Source organism: Anarrhichthys ocellatus, unplaced genomic scaffold (genome assembly GCF_004355925.1).
Source record: "Anarrhichthys ocellatus isolate YVR2014 unplaced genomic scaffold, GSC_Weel_1.0 scaffold30, whole genome shotgun sequence".
NCBI classification, from domain to species: domain Eukaryota; kingdom Metazoa; phylum Chordata; class Actinopteri; order Perciformes; family Anarhichadidae; genus Anarrhichthys; species Anarrhichthys ocellatus.
Window position 1 is genome coordinate 3,306,771 of NW_022280060.1, and position 17,200 is coordinate 3,323,970.

Genomic DNA, 17,200 nt, shown 5'->3' on the forward strand with positions numbered 1-17,200 from the left:
TGTGTGTGTGTGTGTGTGTGTGTGTGTGTGTGTGTGTGTGTGTGTGTCCACATTTATGTGTGAGAGATCTGTGTGTTGTTTGTTTTCCAGTGACAGAGCCAGTCCCCCCTGCAGACAGAGTGGGTGATTAACAGGGTTGACGCCTAGAGGGTGGCCCTCTCATTAACACTGAACTCGCACACTCGCACACACACTCTCAGGCTCTTTCTCTACTCTCGTCTTTTCTCTCTGTTCCTTTTCCTATTTGTAGCCATGTGTCTTCTCTTCTCCTTTTGTGTGTGTGTGTGTGTGTGTGTGTGTGTGTGTGCGCGCAGGTGTGTTTGTGAGTGTGAATATGTTTTAGAGTTATTAAGATGTGTCGTAGGACGATCGTTTCGATCGCCATGGCTCAACATCTGACATATTTGGAATAATGGAACCGTGAAGCTTTTTGCAAGCAATGCAGTTAAAGTTAAGTGAATAAACATTTTTAAAAGAGAGGAATCTATTTAATAGCAACGTCTCCTCTAATCAAACAGCAGCTCCCTTTTACAAGTCTGTGTCTGTGCTTCAGTACTCACAGGATTGTCCAGCTAACAATAGACTATTATCTTATCTTTAATATCACAATCCAAATCACAGCCATGACTAGGGCTGTACCCAGCGTCGGAAATACATGAGGGCAAAGGGCAAAACTGCCCCTAAGAAATATAATTGTGCCCCTGATATCACTAGGAGAGGGGCAACAAATTTCCTCTAATAATAATGATAATTTAATGAACTTGTCAAAAACATCGTAGCCTATATGACCCGGTCCAGTTACCATATAATGTTTTTGATTTTCGCCTTGACTGATGTTTCGTGTGCGTGAAGACCCGAACGTTCTAAACAAATAAATAAATGGAGGGCTTCTTCATCAGACCTGTGACTGCGGTAAAGTAGACACTCGGATCTCTGTGGTCAACTCAGCAGACACTTAAATTGTAGTGCACCTATATGCTGAAATTCACGGTAAACGCATTCAAACGGCACAGATCGGGAGCGAGCGAAGGACTTTGAAAGTTAGCGGAAAGATTAACGTGAGACAACATCCGGTTTCTTCAGACGAACGTCCGGTTTTCAGAATAAGATGCCAACAAAGTATACATATTGCATAATGGCAATTAGATTAAATGAATTATATTCACATTAAGTATAAAACATGCTACCCGCATCTCGTGAGTTAAAGGGAAAATACACCTAAATTGTGCGTAAAGTGTCTTTATTCTTTGATTTGAGGGTTGCTAATGAATAATACCTGACTGACAGCCAATTAAGATATTTTACTAAGCAAAAACTCTGAACTGAATTTGTACCTTCAAATGGCACGTTTTTAATCATTTTAAGGTGCTATAAAAATGTGTTTTCTCAAAAATTCCACACAATGACTAATGCATAAGTTCAGGACAAAAATGGGTAATATCACAATATTTGAGGTGCTACAAAATATCTTTCTCAATAATTCCATACAATGACTGATGTATATGTAACCAAGGCATCGTTGACTTAATAATTGTTAATAGTTGTTTAAAAAATGTTACAATAACAATAAATAACCACAAAGAAATAAGAATAAATTGAATATGATTGTCTGATTTATGTTTGTTTTTTGTTAAAAAAATCTAAGAAAACACTTTGAATCTGTAGACTACTGCCTAATAGTCTTATTATTGCCATTTGATGACAATTGCTCATATACTGTAAGCCTTAATAAGTATATTTATTGTTTTGAACAAAGGTTAAATGTTATTTCACAAGTTTCAAAAAGTGCCCCCAATTTTTTTTAAATGCCCCTGGATTTCAGTCAGTGGGGGCAACAATTGCCCCCTAAAAAATATGTAAATTTCCTACCCTGGCTGTACCGAATAGTTTGACACGTAGACGTTCACTTTTGAATTATTATTATTAATAACTTAGAGAAACATTGCATGCAATAGTCCACCTTCTCTTCCCCGCTCTCTATGTATACATACATACGTGTGCGTGTATATATGTTAAGTCAAATAATGATGCATTTAGTTTTCTTCATTAACGGCGCATAGCAGTTACTAAATCATACATTCATTTTTTTTGAGAACACCAGCTGAAAAAGACAGTTTGTTTAATTGTAGTGTTATCCGAATGAATTGTCACACTCACAGTAACGGCTCCATAATAAAGTGTTAGCATGGACCTCCTGTGCACAAGGATTGTCTGAGAAAAGGTTTTGGATGCTTGTGTTCTAACATTTTCCTTTTTGTCTCGCTCTCTCTTTTCCAGTACTATGAGATGTCCTACGGGCTCAATATTGAGATGCACAAACAGGTGAGTCTATGTTTAATAACTCTCACACATCCCAATCACATACAATATAAACCTGTTCTCAGTTTGCTTTGGCAAGTAGCTGCAAACGCTACACTGTTCATGTCGCCGGGGAGAATCCAAAGAGAAGTCTATGAGTGAAACATGAGTTCAGCTTTTTCGCTAAACTTGGTGCTGACAGGAAGCAGGAAATCCCTTCTTTCTGGAGCATAACTTCTCTCATATGCACCAGGTAGGCGGTATTCCCTTTGAAGTGCTGTGGAGAAACCAGCAAGAGCCACAAATTAGAGCCGCTGCAATCTCAGAACAATTAGTTTTCGGAATTAGGAGCGCAGCACCACGCCAAGTTTTTCTTTGAATTTTTTCTGCCCGCCATTACTGGTTCACACAGCATCCTTTTTAAACTCTGTGATTTGACAGTGTCGAGGACTATCAGTCCGTCCATTTCAGTTTCTCATGCTGATGACGGGGCTTTCATGGCCACCAGAACCTTGGAGGCGCTCCAGCTTCCAGTGTGTTCACGTCGCCACAAAACCAAACTTTTTACTTTCAGAACCTTGAACATCCAAAATAACTCGCCTCCACGTTGTTATTCTGTTGACGCAGACACAGCTGTGCGTTCCCAAAGCCATTCCCCCCACTGTGCACCTGCAGCTCGCTGATTGGCAGGTGTGAATTACAGAGATAATCTCCCTTCACTTTGGGAGTGTTCAGGGACATTTCAACGATGTCACCTGAGGCTGTGTGTGGAAATGCAGGCGCCAAGGGGTGGGGGGGGGGGGGGGTATAGCTTTTCTGCTGTTGCCAAATCAATTTGAGTTCACTGTATCCACAGTGATGGCGAGCAGGGAAATGTGTATGAGGAAGTGCATTTTATCATTGGAAAGTTTATTTTAGTCTGTGCATATTGATGTGGCAACAAATCCAAAATCATAGGAGCAGCCCCCTCCCTAAAATCTTTAAATTCAGAGAAGTCCAGCTAGATTCAGTTGGCTATTTTGATAAAGAAAAGAAAAGGCAGGGGAGGGGTGTAAAGAGCCGATATCATACAGTTTGTGTGGCTGAAGCTGGGGGGAGTAATTTATGCTCAGCCTGTAGGAGGGAGAGAGCGATGGGCCTCCAAAGGGCCGGCCCTTATCGGTGACCTCGTCTGGAGCTGCCCCTCCACACACACACACTAACACACACACACACTGTCTTATGATTGATGGCGCACACTGACAGCCATATTGGGAGAACCGAGTATGCTTTGACAAATGGACACACATGCACAGAAGTAGCAGCTTCCATGATTTAAAGACCTTCACATATATGCACCCACACAAACTCTGAGGCAGGAAGACTGCTGTGATGCATGCGGGAAAAACACACACACACACTGAGCCTTATTGTGCACTTCATCCCACCCTATTCCTTTATCTCACAGGAATGAAATTCACAGTCACAAGTGTGGTTGTGTGTGTGATTTGTTGTTGTTTCAAATATATGTGGGTGTGTGTGTGTCCAGAAGTCTTTGTGTGATTTTGTACATTTTCTCATGCATTGTCCTTATGGCTGTGTGCAATTTACAAAAAAAAATATTCGCGTGCGTGTGTGCGCGCAGGTGTTCATAAGCAGTTGTGGGTTTCTGTTGATGCGTGCTCTTATCCTGCGTGTGCGTGTGTGTATGCATGCGTGTGCGTGCGCGCGTGCATGCTTTGTGCACAGTTTGAGTGGGTGCGGAGAATCTCTAGTTCCATTAGAGAGTTGAAATTGAAGGGGATGTGTGGAAACGAGTGTCAAGGAGCATTCATGTCTAGGCCTTTTGTCCCCCCCCCCCCCCCCCCCCCCCCCCCCCCACACTTTTGCTCCTCCTCCCTTTCCACCTCTGACTCTATTTCCCTCTCTTTCTTTCTTTCTCTCTCTCACACATTCAATTGCTCCCTCTTGATCACTCCGTCCTACTCAATTCAAAAAATGCCTCTCTTCTCTGTCTGTTCTTTCTCTCACTCTCTCTGTCTCGCGCTCTCTCACTCTCTCTCTCTCGTTCGCTCTCTCGCTCTCTCTCTTGCTCTCTGTCGCTCTCTATCTCTCGCTCTCTCTCTTGTTCACTCTCGCTCTTTCTCTCTCGCTCTCTCTGTCGCTCTCTCTCGTGCTCTCTCTCTCTCTCTCTCTCTCTGTTCCTCCTTGTTTTGTCTTGGTGAAGAGATGGTTGAGTTGTGGATTGAACTTGGAACATGTTCAATGAAGCCGTATTGTTGCTGGGCCCCTCTTTGTCTTTCTGTTCTCTGTGTTTTTCTTCCTCCATGTTTAGTGTTGGATGTGTGTCCTGCTGTATCACAACGTAACTCTTCATCATTGTTTTGTTTACTTGGTATACAGTGTAGGAGCTTTCATTGCATGTCTAAATAATGTACAAGCAGTCGTCATTACACGCACTGTACAAGTAGTACTACTAAGTAGTAGAGCTGAAATAATGTCCATTAATTGATAAGTGGATTCATTGAAGTTTAATAGGAAACTATTTTGAGGCAGAATGGACCTTGGTGCAATGTCCATGGTCAAAGTTTTACATTATCATATATTATTATTATTATAATTATATCATATGCTATTGGATTAAATAAGTGACTGCAGCATTTTAATGTTGTAGGTTGAGTTGTAGCTTACCGGAATTAATTTAAATACATTTTGGTAGTTAAATCTATACTAATAGATCATATTTTTTAAGATCATATGTTTGTATGATGTAATGACCAAATTTCCTTCTGAAATATTCTGGAGTAGAAAAAGTAAATACTCAATCATGGTATCTCAGAATTCTACTTAAGACCGGTGAGTAAATGCACTGGACTTTCCACTACTGCTTGTTAGATTTTTAATCTTTTTAAGGTATTTAATAAATGATGAATACGTATGATATCAGGTTGTATTCCTGGCAGGAAGCAGCAGCACAAGACTCTCAAACAGAGAAGCTCATTCAGGGACAAAAGCAGGACACCGGGAGGAAGTCTGTGAAACGTTATATTTGTTTAGACTGCCCTCCATGCTTCCTTGAAACGGATTCTTCATCAACTCGTACGATACGATAATAAAATTGTTAATATAGACAAAAATCCCAAATTGACATAAAGCAGCCAAGACAAATGAATGCTGTTGAACATCCCCGCTGTATTTGTGCCCTTGACCAGTTTTATCATGATGTATGTTTTCTTTGCCCACATGCAACGCTCTCGTCAGTGAATGTGTGCTCCAGTAGCACTTGAGGAAAGCTAGAAAGAAGCAGAGTAAAATGTAAAGGCAGGACAAAAGAGAAGAAGCGTTCAGACAGATAAAAGCTGAGGGAGACACAGAGAGGAGGATAATAGAGAGCACAGATAAAAGAGGAAACGGAGGCTGGGTTGGGGAGAAAGGGAGCGAGAGAGAGACGCATAAAGGGCACTGAAAAAGAGGAAGAGCCATAGTTAGCATGGAGCGAGTCCCGCAGAGACATTTTAGAGAGACATTTTAGAGATGTCAGGGTGTGTGTGTGTGTGAGTGTGCGTGTAATGATGAGCGGATAGGAGGGAGGCGCTTGATGGGGAGCTGTGCTCTGCATGCCTAATGACGGTTAGGAGGGCCCCTCTCTCCTCATCGTGCCACGAATTAGGCTCTAACACAATTACTGCTGCTTTGCATATCTCAGACGGATTGGATGATTACCAACCAAATGTGATAATAGACCTGCATGTGAGAAAGATAGAGAATGTGCAAGATGAGAAAGGGGTGTGTGCGCGTGCGCGCCCAAGAGTTTGAGAGTATAGAGTACAAGCAACTTAATTAATGAGGTGAATAAAGGGATTTTTGGTGTGTGTGTGTGTGTGTGTGTGTGTGTGTGTGTGTGTGTGTGTGTGTGTGTGTGTGTGTGTGTGTGTGTGTGTGTGTGTGTGTGTGTGTGTGTGTGTGTGTGTGTGTGTGTGTGTGTGTGTGTGAGTGTGTGTGTGTGTGTGAGTGTGTGTGTGTGTGTGTGTGTGTGTGTGTGTGTGTGTGTGTGTGTGTGTGTGTGTGTGTGTGTGTGTGTGTGTGTGTGTGTGTGTGTGTGATGCAAGATGTGTGCGCCCCAGTTTGGGAAGGTCAAAGCAGATGTTTCCCATACTGATGAGAGTGTGGTTTGAATCGTAAGGGTTTAAAGGATAAAGCTGGTGAAGTGCTTTAGTTTTTTCTTTGTCAACAAGTCCACGAAAAGACCAAAACCAAAAACGGATTGAATCATTCATTTTCATTACTTGCATTAGTGTGTTTAATACTGTGACATGTCGAAATGTCTTATTTTTAAAATGTTCAAACCGGATCAGGATAGTCTTGGTGATACACATGCTGAGTATTAACGTGTACAGAAAGCACTGAAACAATACAGAGTAGTAAACACATTTCACATGACTTATTGAGGCTGAATGCAAGTGAAAAGGACTCTTAAAAAAAAAAAAAAGCTGCCATTTTAGAGGATTTTCCTACCCTTGCTGCTACGTAACGAGCTTCACGCTGGCTAGTGATGATGGTGCGACAAATCTAACGAGAGTGAGGGAGCCGTCAATCAAGCACGGTCTGTTCACACCCACATAGTCCTGAGATGAGGGCAAATCACCTGTGTGGGTGGACTAATGCTCGACTTGACTTGGCCGGGAGACGACTTCTTTATCTTTCACATCATTCCTCTTTCTCTTAGCCGTGTTTACAGTTGAAGAGTGCGCTGTGCTCCTATCGGTAAAAGTCACGGTTGTGAAGGAACAAGTCTTGGAAGGCAAAATAAAAGGCTTACATGCTCGTCCCTCTGTCAGGACGTTGATAGGTGAACCAGATGCGGCATCCATTGTCGTGACCGCGTCTGGCTAGAGTCGGGCGGATATCGTGCAGTCTGGAGCAGGCATTAGGGTGTGTAGCAGCTTTAAAAACACAACAGTGAGTCACACTGTTGCTCTGGCCGACATCCTCCTTCATCATGAAGAACGTGGGCACTGATGTCAAACTGGAATCGGTCTCATGTACACCGTCCTCACTAGAGCACCAAATGAATGTTTGAGTAACATTTGCTTAAAACTACAGTGCCCAGCTTTTTTTAGGGAACTACTTTTGTGATCAGTTTATATGGTGAACATCTTATGTAGGAATGAATGGGCCTGAGTGTAACTGACGGGCCAGAGACGTGGTTTTGGTCTTTTCTAGGGATTTGTTGACAGCAACTGAAATGTAGAGCAACGCCCGTATTGCCCGTTAACTTAAATCTCTCTTTCCGCAGGCTGAGATCGTGAAGAGATTGAACGGGATCTGCGCACAAGTCCTCCCCTACCTGTCTCAGGAGGTAAGCACACACACACACACACAAAGTCCTCACTGACCCTCTGACCCTCGGCACAGTTTCCTTACGTCCTGGAATGAGATCATCCTCATTCCCGCCTCATTACCTCTCCACCTCCGCGACCCCTCGCTCTGCATCCCTCCCTCCTCTCCTCTCTTCTCCTCGTCATTCATCATCACTCGCCTCCCGTGTTCCTTTCCAACTCACTTTCACTTTATTCCTCCCTCTCCCATTCTCCTCTGCCATATTCAATCTGTCCTCCCAGTTTTCCCTCCCCCCTCCCTATTTGACTTCCTCCTCCACTCCCCTCCTTCCCTTTATCTCTTCTTCCTCCACCATCTCCCCCATCCCACTTCTCTTTTCCCTATGTGTGTGTGTGTGTGTGTGTGTGTGTGTGTGTGTGTGTGTGTGTGTGTGTGTGTGTGTGTGTGAGTCAGCGTAATAAATGGTTGTGTGATTCAGATAAGCCATGCTCTTATCTGCCCACCAGGGCGTTGACCTCCACCCATTACAGCACACCAGCCAACCATCCATTCACTGGTGTCACACAAGGCTCTTTTGTGTGTGTGTGTGTGTGTGTGTGTGTGTGTGTGTGTGTGTGTGGGTGAATGGCCTGAGGGGGGGTGCATCACCAGAGAGGGTTGTCGCTCTCTGTTGGGACTATTGATATTGATCTAACCTCTCCACCTCTCTCCCCAAACTCTCCCCTCCTTGTTTCTGTCTCGCTTTTGTTGTCTCTCTCACTTTCCTTCCCCCGTCTTCACCCCCACCATCCACCCACCGTCTCCAGCACCAGCAGCAGGTCCTGGCAGCCATAGAGAGGGCCAAGCAGGTCACCCCCCCAGAGATGAACTCCATCATAAGGGTATGATGTTCCAGCCCCGCTTGAGGGTCTTATGATGGCTAGAAAGCACAACTATTGATCATTCTCACTTATTCTATTGTTCTCTTTAATGGCCTTCATTATTATCATTATTGGCTTATAATTTTAAATATCTAACGTCTATATTTTGAAACTAGTAGGAAAACTGAAATTGGTCAGATACTGACTCGAATAGGTGGAACAGGTATCAGTGGCACTGGTGCGACCATTATTTTTAATAAACACCAATTACAATAGCAACATTAGCTAGCTTGCTGCATACTGAATCAATAAGGATGGGGCATTAGCCAGCTAACTGTAATCCTTCATCTCTGGGGCTTTAATCTTAGCCGGCTACACTTCATCAATATAAGCCTTGTAGTGGCTAGCTTAGCTACTTCATCATTTTACCAGAGGTTTAGTATTCGCTAGCTGAGCCACTCCATCATTTTACTATGGGTCTGGTGTTGGCTAGCTTAGCCACTCCATCACTGTGATGCATGATCCAAAGAGGCGCCCTGCCTTTGTCTTTGTGTCTACCGCATTAGAAACAGAGGAGACTGGTCTACATCGGCCGGTCCTTAGGCTCTTCTTAGCAGAGGGAGCCACTTGGTCCATTTTCTGATGCCCATCTATATTTATATATATATATATATATATATATATATATATATATATATATATACACACACCTCAAGGACATGGAGCCTATGAGCTCTGGTTTGAATGTAAAGCAGAGCTGTTTACTTTGGAGGTGTAGCTTGTGCAAACCGGGGCATTTAGATTATGAGAAGTCAGCCACATCGTCATTAAAATCCACCCACTGGTGTGTCATGACATCAAGTGTGTGCAAAACAGGGAGTGATGAAAATGATCACGCTTGGCAGTAACAATATGTCTTTCTATATGAAACATCCCGTGGTCTTTTTATGTGTTGTATTGTGGAGCATGTGTGTCCTCTGTACAGTATTCTCCCCTCTCACTTGGTTTCTTGGGGCGATATAGATTGAAAATTGCATCCGTTATAAATAAGTTATGTGTGCTGCAGACTTTCCATCTCCTACCGAGCATGTATTTGAGCTTTGATGTGTGCCTTCCATCTATCCTAGTGTGCCTGAGCTGTTAGCTGAGCTGTGCCTCCGGGGTTATATACGACACATAATTTGTGATGTATAATAGGTCTGTGCATTGCAGATTTTGACTTTCCCTCAGTGTTTCTGCGGTGATTTGTGTGTCGGGTCTATCCTGCTGTGCCTAAGTTGTGTCTGGTTGTCTTCCATGTAGCAGCAGCTCCAGGCTCACCAGCTGTCTCAGCTCCAGGGCCTGGCCCTGCCCATGACCCCCCTGCCGCTCGGCCTGAGCCAGCCGAGCCTCCCCGCCGTCACCACCTCCTCTGGTCTCTTCTCCCTCTCCTCCCTGCTGGCCTCCCAAGCCCAGCTGGCCAAGGAGGAGAAAGCCTCGCGTGACGGAGTTGACAGCCACCGCGAGGAGGACGGAGACAAGTCTGATTAGATGGTGTCCCCTCATTCAGCTCCGCTTTTTGTCCAGAGACCTGAATCCCTAGATCTGAGCCCCCCCTTTGGCCTACAGCCTCTCCCCTGGTCTCCCTCTCTCTGACCTTAGCTAACATGGGCTTCAATCCCATCAACACAGCTCCAGCTACAGACCCCTAACCACCTCCCTTTATTGGGAGGGCTTTGGCACCTGCCCCCTAATGCCAGACTAGTCCTGATCGCTTCATATTTACCGTACATAGGTTGTTTCTTTATCCTCCCTTCTCTCTATCGCCATCACAGTGTCTCCCGTGTCTTTTTCTTGAAATACTGTCTCTTTTCTGCATGTGATTAAGCTTCAGTTACTTTGTTTATTTTTTTTCATCAGTACTGGTTTCTATTTCTGTTCCTTCCTGTCTTCCTGTTGCACTCTCAGTTCTCATTCCTGTTTAGTTTCGGGTTGTTTTTTTTTCCTCCATAACTCTCTCCCTCCACTCGCACCCACCTCTCGCCTCTGTTCTAAGCCGGTCCTTGTTATGCAGGACTGATCTGTGACACCGAACGCTCCGCACTGCAGGCTAAACATTCTTTGGCGAGCTTCTAATACTTTTCAGACACAACACAGGAATTCCTACGAATTTCATTTTCCCAACAAAGAGGTCTGACAGAGATCCGTAGTGTTGATGTTTTTTTTCTTTTTTGGCAGTACAGATTGCATGCATTCATTCCAAGCTACAAGTTGGCTTTGAGTTTAAACGGTGGATTTTTATGCAGCAGAGAAGTGTTTGAATAGCGCCCTCGTGTCCCGGCTCAAGAGAGAAACATCTCACACACACACACACACACACACACACATCCAAACCCCCAAAAACTGCTGCTTTTAGAGCAGAATGGTTGTATTGGGAAGACGGTTGACAAACTAGAGATTTTGTGTAAAGTCCTGAATTTATATTAAGAAAGGAAAAGGACCTTCTTAGAGCAAACATCCTGCTGAGAGCCATCAGAGTAGTGAACAAACCCTCTCAGTGAGTAATCCACCTCTACTCAGCGGTCCTTGCCTGACCCTGTGAGCTGCGTTCGGTACGATACCTCCAACCCGCACCTCGACTGAAAGACAACGTTTTCTTCACTGGTTAAATGAACAAAGATGCTGCTAGACTCCTGCACCCTCCCGTTCACCCGTTGCATCTTTAATGTGCACTAATATTAGAGCAGGCACCGAGGGGGGGAGAGTGTGCATGTTGTGTGTTTGACAGCAGAGGGCAGTGTGTGTCTTCCTCCTCGATGGGTTCAGAGCAACACAAATAAAATACAGGACAATGACAGAGAACAGGCTGTTTCACAACAGGGAAGAGCTTATTCATCCACTCTGTGTGTACAAACTAAATATACAGAGACTAGACTGGCGACATTAATCTCTGCATGCGGTCAGTCTCAGTCGCTGTCATCCAGTTCTTGAGAAATAGCCTTTGATCTGTTTTAGGGAACATCTCGGTGTGAAACAGAAACACAACTGGACCCGTGCTTTTGAGCCCTCTGTAATTTCTGATTTAAATACGGTACATTTTGATCTGTCGCATATCAGGCTAACACTACATTATTCAGGAGGTATTACACCTACGTACAACCCTGAGTGGGAAATTTCCATGACCTAACACAAATATTATCGGTGCAGCTCACACAGCACAAGCGTCCTCCACAGCTGCTCCGATGAGTAACAACTCCCGCTCAGCCTCACAGGCCCTGTTTTCAATTAGCTCGTCTGGTTAGGCCTCTCGTCAGGTGGAAGTGAGGCGAAGCTATGCTGGGAATAATGTGATGTCACCAAACCCTGGCTGTGTTCAAAATGTCAGCAGCAGAACTTTATAGTGTCCTCAAACATACCCCCACATTTAGGACATCCTGGTACGCAGCGGTTACCGTACAAACAGTTTGATTCTGAAGACAGCTTGAAATAGTATGAAAGTTGTTCTATAAACCCCCGACACACACACACAGAAACACACACCCTTTCTTAGCCTCCTCTCTCTGAATTAGCGGCTACACTGTGAGAATGAATTTGGGAAGAAACGCCACTCCAAACGATCTTTGGCTTGATGACGATAAAGCAAATTTATTGTTTAAGAGATTCAGAAAGGAAACAATTACACAAATTGCACGTTACGGCACTCCGAATAAAATCCTTCGTTTAGTCCAGAAGGTCAGACGACACACACTGTTGGTGAGGCGACTCCTGATGCTCATTGTTGTGTATGTATGTGGATACATGAACCAGGTTTGATACACACAGAGAGGAAACGTGTTACTAAAGCTAACATGCTATTTGTGAGTTAAGCTTGCAGCACATCGTGCTCCCACATGCGGTATGTGTCAAGCTACATACTGTACTCGTAGTGGTATGCAGAGCGTGTAGACACAGCGACACACACACACACACACACACATCAATGCATGTCTGCCGGGGAAACGAGATCGATTTCTTTCTAGTTGAGTCATTTTTTCAAAAGAATGTTTGGTCCAAACTTTTCTGTGATCAATGCACTTGTTTTTTTGTTTTTTTTTGTTTCCCCCTCTTATTTGTTTTTAAATATTAATCAATATGAACTAGAACGAGAGTTACAAAGCTGACGTTATAAACATACAAAATAAATTCTATGTATTTGTTCAAGTAGTTGGAGGCGCTTGCCTCTGTATACAGTTATACATAGAAAGCTTTATGTGTATATAGCTGCATCTTTTCTTGTCTGTCCTGGATGATTCTTGTGCTATTGTGTTACAATGATGTGACACCAGGGGGGAAACTGCAGTACGTTGACCCCTCCTCTCCTCTCTTACCCCCATGCCCTCTACTCCCGCGCCACATCCCCCGACTTTTTGCCCCCATAGCGTGAAGCATTGTAAGCGTTTTGAGCTTTGTAAAGGTCTTTTTTTAAATACTTATTTTGTGCATAATGTAAAACCTGAAAGTGTGTACTTTGGCAAAAAAAAAATGTTTTGTGTCTGAAATCATAGCTTCATTGAAACAACAAAAAAAAAAAGAAACTATTAAAAAGTACAACAAACATTTACTATAAATAATATGAAATGTTCTGCAGTAAGGAAGGACTTCTGGTGCCTTACAAATAAAGTCAATCAAATCATAAAATTCTTCTGTGACTCTTTTTGAATGTCTGTGGTCGGTGGATTCCTGTAAAATCATTTTCACCGTTTTATCCTGTATTTACTTTAAGTCACTGATAACTGCAGGCAGTATGGTGAACTTTATCAGGGTGACCGTCCAAGGAGAAGGCCCCAATTGAAGCTGAGTGCTGCAGCCTCTGAATGTTTAACGTCACTACTTTTTTGCAGAGTGAGCCAAATAAACTTGTGTTAAATATCCCAAATTTTAGGCAGGTATTCGTCCCAGATCATCTCATCAACGTGTGGAAATCTACTTGCAGAGATCTAAAAGTCGGTAGACGAAGTACGCGATCCATCACAGTAAACGGTTGTTATCCTTGATTTCTTGTTGGAGTGAGGTGATCTAATCCCATTTGTGTTCGTGATTTAACTTTTGAATTTCTTTTGGTAGAAGTGTTCTCTGGGCGTGCAAAAATCTGAAGAAAGTTTCAAAATTGGTTAAACTGTTTGGCTGAAAAGTACGTTTTTGTTATTCCACTGTATTTAGTCTTTGGACACATAAGGGGACTAATGTTTCCTTTTCTTGTTCTATGTATTTCATTATCTTTTTGTGCCCAAAGTCTAAAGTATAAAAAATGTCTCAGAAACTACAAGCAGCACAATCAAGTATTTGGTATCCATGAACTCATAAGTTGAATATCAAAGATATACACGTGCATTATGAAACAACCAAATCCATCCATTCATTATTTAAATCTATTCATCCATTGCAGGATCAGCTTTAACAAAAATCTCAGCTAAATTGTAAAAATAAGAATTTTTGTAACCTAGTAAAAATAAGTGAAGCGTTGGAAAAGAATCTGAAATACTTCAAGAATGAAATGCAAACTCATCAGAAGGCCCGTTTAGTGGCTACTCTGGAGCTTTTGATCACACAATCCTCCTCGGCAGTGAGGAGTTGCCCAGTTGAGGGAATTGTTGAAGTTTAAATCTTTGCTCACAGCTAGCAGGTCTTATAGCATAAGATGTAGAATACGTTCCATGATGTGGCTTTCAGAGGCAGAAACTGACAACAAGGGCATAGAAGTGTCTTCAGATCTTACTTGGATTCATGCTGACATGAGTGCCCCCATCTGTTAGTCCACCTTCTTTACGACCCAAAGTCGAGGTGTAAGTGACTGAACCAGATCCACGACTTAAAGCTGCTACAAAGAACTTTTATTTCGTGATGATTTTGGCGGTCCCTGTGGACGAAGGTGGTGGTGCTTCCACAGCACCAGAGTCCCTTTAGAAAACCCTCATTTAACTGCAGCAGGCCCAGCAATAACGCCCTGTGTCTGCAGCAGTATAGTCCCAAGCGGGGACCAGAGGAGCGGCTCAGCTCGGCTCCTGGCCGATGGAGGAGACCCTGGAGCTTCTGACTGCAGGTCGAAGGCGTCGTATCTGGGTCTGTCTGCGGGTCTGTCTGTTTTGCGCAGAACCCAACCTGGTGGCACCGATGACGAGCATCAAGAATAACTTTATAGAAATAGTCAATCTGTTCACCGATGGTCTCGTTTGCTTATGAAGGTCATAGAGGCATCAGTATTACATTTAGACTGTTTCATAACCAGTTAAAAGTTCCTCACGGTAACATTAACTAATTTAATTTCATACAGAATTCAAACAGGATCTGACTGCCTTCTGACGCCCGGAGGGTTCCTGTAGTTCACGTTGGATCCACCAGGAGGAAGTGTTGATTTACGTTTACCAGCACCTGCACTCTGAGGTAATTGCTCTGAGGTATTCTTACATGTGCTTCAGTGTTTGTGTATCTCATTCAAGAGGGAGCTTCCTGTTCTTTTGGCTGCGTTGATGAAGGCTTATCTATTCAGCAGCGCATGTACCCAGAATTGATGTGACATCTCGGAGACGGTGGATCACGGCCTGTTTGGCACCTGCGCGTAATCCTCATTTAGATGCTCAGTCTAACACTTCTGAGACATAACTTGGCGCGTTGAATTCACAGCTCATTCATTCACAGCTCATTCATTCACACACACTGGTGATAGGCAGATTCACGCAATGCAGTGGATGTTTTTATTTTTGTCTGTTTGAATGACAGCACATCCTTCCTCCTCTATCTCCTCACTTTCTTTTTCTTCCCCTCTCCCTCCCCCCCCCCCCCCCCCCCGTGTGTCCATGCGGGCACATGAGTGTGTATGCTGTGTGTGTGTGTTCAGAGTTAGAAAAGAGAAAGGCAGGCTTGTGAAATCTCAGAGCTCCTGTGGTTGCAGCCCTCCTTCCTCTCTTCCTCCCCTCCTCTCTCTTTCGCTCTCCCCACAGACAGCTCTAGATCTGACACTTGAATAAATATGAAAGTGCCCTATTTTTTCTCTTTCTGTCTGAGGATTCACACGCTGCTCACAAGCCGCGACGCAGAGGCAGCGTAGGGGAGGTTTTCTCTCATCCAGTCTTTTTCTATAGAGCACATTAGAGCCTGTGGAAAAAAGATAAAAAGTTCCACAATCATACTCGAGTAATTTAATTAGTGGCACCTTAAATGTTAGCACTGATCATTCTGCGTTTTTGTTGTTGAAATCCCATGAAAAGACCAAATTCGACAATACATTTATCCTACTAATAATGAATTATTGCCTAATACAGCTTATTCTTCTGTGCCATAGATATTCACTGTTGTCCAAAAACTATTAAAAACACATCAGTGAGTCGCACTGTTTATCATTACAATAAACATGTACTGTAGTGTATTTTAAAGGTGACATATCATGCTCATTTTTAAGGTTCTTTTTTGTATTTTGGGTTTCTACTAGAACACGTTAAGATGATTTAATGTTATAAAAACACGTTATTTTTCTCATACCGTCTGTCTGAATATACCCGTTTTCCCTCTCTGTCTGAAACGCTGCGTTTTAGCGCCTGTCTCTTTAAGGCCCCACCCATAAAAAGTCTCCTCTGATTGGCTTGCGAGGAAAAATATGGTGCACCTTTGCAAAGGTATAGTTCTCAAGCCGTGGGTGGAGATACTCGGTATATTCTAACGAGCCTGCATGTAGGAAGGGGAGCCGAATCTGAGTGGCTCGTTGAATCACATGTTTTCTGATCTTGGCACCCCCAAAAATACTGACTGGGTGATCATATTTTACAGTTTGTGGGTTGGTAGGAACTCGAGATACCCAAATGTATGTTCACAAGATGAAGTGAGTTTCTTTGTGATATGTCCCCTCTAAGTCATCCCCACAACACCACCCTGCTGCTGTAAATAGTCCGGAGAGCAACAAATGTGTATTAATCCACATCCTCAATATATTTACTGCTGTTTGAGCATTCACTTAAAACGACATTGCCCAACTGTTTTAATAAATTGCTCAACTTTGAAAAAGAGAAAATATATGTCCATGTTTTTATGGATGAATGAATTGAACTTTCAAATTTGATAAATAATAAATATGGTAACGCCAGCCTTATCCTTTGAGACAAGGGGTCAAAAGATAAATCTAACGGGTCACCAGATGATTGAACTGCATAGAAAGAAAATATCTGTTTCTAAAAATGTATTTTTGTATTTTCTTCTATAATTATGTCTCTTGGTGATATACTGTCTACTATCACATTTGGGCTTTTACAAATCTGACAAATGAAACAGTCCAAGAAGGAAAATAACTCTTGAGTTACTCACAATGTCTCATGTCAACACGTTACCTGTGATTAAGGGTCACAAGTGGAAATCAAAGAAGCAAAACCTTCTTGTCAGTTCATGGCAGTCACTTTCCGTTGACGCTGCTGCTGCTGTTCATGTAGCATTTAAAAAGCTCCACCGCAGCATCTACCTGTGTGTTGTTGTCGCTCCCTGCTGTGCCTGGCGAGTGTAATGACCCTGGGGCCTTATGTAATAGTATTAGTAGTTATATTGTAGTGCATTCAATTTGAGTTGGCCGATTGAACTTCATTTCTAGTTTGGAAAACGGCCTGAAAGTACATGTGCACTGTGTTTACAGTCTGGATAGGAATGCACAAGGGGACTGCACTGGAGAACAAGGTTTTGTGTGTGTGTGTGTGTGTGTGTGTGTGTGTGTGTGTGTGTGTGTGTGT

General features: G+C 43.2%; 1 protein-coding gene across 4 annotated transcripts in view; it reads left to right on the forward strand.

Annotated features, from left to right (window-relative positions):
* The window catches only part of tle5 (TLE family member 5, transcriptional modulator), a 35,402-nt gene extending 22,269 nt beyond the window's left edge, over positions 1 to 13,133 (forward strand). The window contains exons 4-7 of one of the 4 annotated variants that reach the window (XM_031864359.1): positions 2,278 to 2,322; positions 7,574 to 7,636; positions 8,424 to 8,498; positions 9,780 to 13,133. In XM_031864359.1, coding sequence (XP_031720219.1) covers positions 2,278 to 2,322; positions 7,574 to 7,636; positions 8,424 to 8,498; positions 9,780 to 10,007 — 411 coding nt within the window. In that variant the 3' untranslated portion in view covers positions 10,008 to 13,133. The remainder of the gene's footprint in view (positions 1 to 2,277; positions 2,323 to 7,573; positions 7,637 to 8,423; positions 8,499 to 9,779) is intronic. The other 3 variants (XM_031864360.1, XM_031864361.1, XM_031864362.1) reach the window with 3 other exon arrangements.
* The last annotated feature ends 4,067 nt before the right edge of the window (positions 13,134 to 17,200 follow it).